Source organism: Octopus bimaculoides, chromosome 30 (genome assembly GCF_001194135.2).
Source record: "Octopus bimaculoides isolate UCB-OBI-ISO-001 chromosome 30, ASM119413v2, whole genome shotgun sequence".
NCBI classification, from domain to species: domain Eukaryota; kingdom Metazoa; phylum Mollusca; class Cephalopoda; order Octopoda; family Octopodidae; genus Octopus; species Octopus bimaculoides.
The window spans coordinates 7,159,313-7,163,198 of NC_069010.1; the positions used below are offsets into that span (position 1 = coordinate 7,159,313).

At 42.0% G+C, this 3,886-nt stretch overlaps 1 protein-coding gene across 1 annotated transcript in view; it reads right to left on the reverse strand.

The window, feature by feature from the left end:
• Positions 1-3,886, reverse strand: part of LOC106883011 (uncharacterized) — a 50,228-nt gene that overhangs the window by 37,747 nt on the left and 8,595 nt on the right. Inside the window, exon 2 of the mRNA XM_052978117.1 lies at positions 78-892. Coding sequence (XP_052834077.1) covers positions 78-892 — 815 coding nt within the window. The remainder of the gene's footprint in view (positions 1-77; positions 893-3,886) is intronic.

The following is a 3,886-nucleotide window of genomic DNA, read 5'->3' on the forward strand; positions in this document are numbered from 1 at the left end:
GAGAGAGAGAGAGAGAGAGAGAGAGAGAGAGAGAGAGAGAGAGAGGGAGAGAAAAGTAAATGAAGAGAAATGCTTACCTGTAACCGTAGCAACCAGCTGTAATGTTTGATGTCGTTGAGTACGAGGGGGTGACCCTGTTCAATGGCAAGTATGACTCCTTTGTGGCGCAGGGGCTCGGCAATGCGGTCCCCGCGTAGGCAGAACCCAAGCTGACGGACGATGAGTGGATTCTCAAGGGCGATGTAGAAGAGCACCTCCCGCAGCAGGCGATAGTTTCCCATGAACGTGCACTTGGTCGCGTCGTAGACACTCTGCATGCAGCTGACCTTTATGTTGAGGTCACGACCCTGTGACTTCAGCACGATTTCTCGCTTCTTGACCAAACCGACGTCGACGTGCTTCCGATCGCTGATCGACAGGGACGAGAACACGTGTGCTGCATCCAGCTCTTTGCAGCTGAGCTTTGAAAAGTAGCCGAGGTCGTGCAGAAGCCGCTGCGTCTGAAGGACGATCTCGTCAGCCTCTGGCGCTTGGCCCCAATCGGACGGGTATAAAACTGGCAGGAATGCCTTGATCTGTGCCATCCTCTTCGCGTCATGAGCGAGTAGCTGTTTGCCAATGAATTCACGGCCCGACAGCCAATGCAACACGCTGCTGCTACTGCTGCCGCTGTCGTCGTCATTGCTTACCAACGGAGCTTTGTACCCCCAGATTCCTAAGTTTGTGTCACCGTCATCATCCTCAATGTCGAAGGAGTTGAGGCGTGTGATCCAGACGATGAGAAAGAAGATGACAACGAAAGGCACAACCCATTTGCGGAGTCGCACTCGACAACGGCGCCGCATCAGGCTTTTCAGGTACGGGACGATCATGTTATCCTCTCTGACTGCATCTGGAACGACAGAGAAGACGGGAGAAAATTAGACAATGAAACAATAAAAACACAACAAAACAACAATAAAAACACAACAAAACAACAATAAAAAAACATATAACAAGACAGCTGTCATCTCTACCTAGATACTTCCTTGATTATTTATTTCTCAGTCTGTCTGTGTGTCTATCTGTATATCCATCTGCCTGCCTACCTCCATGCCTACTTGTCTATCTATCAATCTATCTAGCTATCTTTCCATCTACCTAGACCCCTAATCTATCTACATATCTATCCATTAACTTACCTACCTGTTTACCTACAAATTTATTCGACCTCAGGAAGCTGAACCTTTCAGGAAAGCTGACAAAGGTCCAAGATCCCTGGTGCCATGCCATACTCAAGAAGACCCCTACTTTGTGACGGAAGTGTTCAGACCGGGCCTTCTGGTGGTGTAAAACAGTTGTGGCGGTTCCATGTAAAAGCACCCGCATAGCTACTTACATCTGGTAGGGGGTAAAAAGAGGATGAGAGGAAGTGAAAATGAAAGTAGGATCTGCGAGGGATAGATAATGGCAATGAGATATTACACACACACACACACACACACACACATATATATATATATACACACACACACACATATATATATATACACACACACACAAACACACCCACTGGTGTGAAGGCAATATAAAAGAGAAAGAAGAAGAGAAAGACACAGCATTTGTTTCATAGAATTTTCATGCTTCACACAAATTACATGCTTACTAAATTGATCACATGATTCAACCCAGTGGTCATGTGATCAGTGCCATTTAACATGGTTACCCGTTTGATGAAAGGGAATTTGGTTATTCAGTTGAAAAAAAAAAAAACCTTCCGGAGGCAAAGGTCCTCTTGCAAACTACAGCAGAGTTTTGGATAATCACATTACAGCATGACCATATTATTAGACTTTGAATAAAACACATTATTGGACACAGGTGGTAGTGGTGGTGATGGTGGTGGTGGCAACATGGTAGTGGTGTTGGTGGTGGTGGTGGTAAGTGACAATAATTGTGTGCGGTGGTTGTGGTGACATTAATAGTGATGATGGTTTTAGTGGCAGTGGTGAAGGTAGAAGTGGTGGCATTAACAGTGATGATGTTTGTAATGGTGGGAGAAGAGTTTATGACGAGAGATAGAGAGAGAGATAGAGAGAAAGAGAGAGACAAAGAAAGTGAGAGACGTTCTGCAGTCCTTTTGTTGATCTCAGAGCACAAAAGAGTTCAGCTTCTCCATTCATCACACCTCACTTCATTCGACTCTGGTTCATTTCATTTCATTGTCTTGTAAAGAATTTCGGCAATGTCACAGAGAAAACAACTCCTTGACCAAATCAAAGACGTTATTTCACTGTTGCTTGCACTGCATAATGTGCAGATAGCACCTGCATGTCAAGTGCACCATGCAACAATAAACTGCAGCATTTCAAATAAGTCATTATATAGCTAAACACTCACACACACAACCACACATGCATATAAACGCATACATATGCATATATTTGTGTGTGTGTGTGTGTGCGTGTATATATATTTGTATGTATGTGTGTGTGCATATATATGTATGTATATATATATATATATATATATATATATATATATATATATATATATATATTATCTATAGTAATTTCCTCTGGCTCATACAAACACATGCATGTACACATATAAGCATGCACAGACATAAACATACATATGCAATATACATATGAATATATAGGTGCAAGCAGATGTACAGTCATGCATATAAACACGCACACATATAGCAATTTCATTTCACACATACATACATACAAATATAAACATATATATGTATATAGTAGCTTCATTTCACTCATACATATATACATACACACACCAATACAAACACAAATATAAACAAATATATATATATATATACACCAAAACATGTATACAAAATATGCAACAGCCACAATAGCAACAAAGAAGTCTTTCATTGCCATACGTAGCAGCACACACATACGTACGTGCACACACAGACATACAGACATATACGCACACAAACTGGTATATATATATATATATATATATATATATATACAAACACACATTCGCTATTGTACGCCACATGTGCACAATGCACATGACACACATGCACTCACACACACATACAAACTCTTTCCTCACCACAGCTGAAACACACACACACACACAGAGTCACTCTCATTCATACATACACACACACACACACACACACACACACACACACACTCACTCACACACAAACACTCATACACACTCTCACTCTCTCACACACACTCAAGCACACTTTCTCCCTCACTCTCACTCACTCACAAGCATGCTTTCGCCCTCTCTCTCTCTCTCTCTCTCTCTCTCACACAGTCACTCTCTCTCTCTCCCTCTCACACACACACACGCACACACTCCTTCACTGTACACATCTAACACACAACTCTGCATGATGTAAAGCAGCCCTGACAATATCTGCATCTGACACCATTCACTATACTCATCATCGTTGTTTGACCTGTTATAAATAATAGCTGAACCTCTCACAAGTCGCATCTCGCATCTTTAAGTTACATAAAACCAGATAATCCTATATTTTATTTAAACCTTTCGACTATGGCAACAAGGCCTGAAATTCTAGCAGACCGAGCAAGTCAACAACGTCGATCCCAGCGTGCAACTGGTACTTATTTTATCGACCCTGAGAGTACATAAAGCAAAGTCAACCTGAGCAGCATTTGAACTCAGAACTCAGAAGCTAGAAGAAATGCCATTAGGTGCAGGTGTGGCTTTGTGGTAAGAAGCTTGCTTCCCAACCACATGGTTCCAGGTTCATTCCTACAGCACAGCATCTCGGGCAAGTGTCTTCTAGTATAGACTTGGGCCAACCAAAGCCTTGTGAGTGGATTTGGTAGACAGAAACTGAAAGAAGCCCGTCGTATATATATATATATATATATATATATATATATAT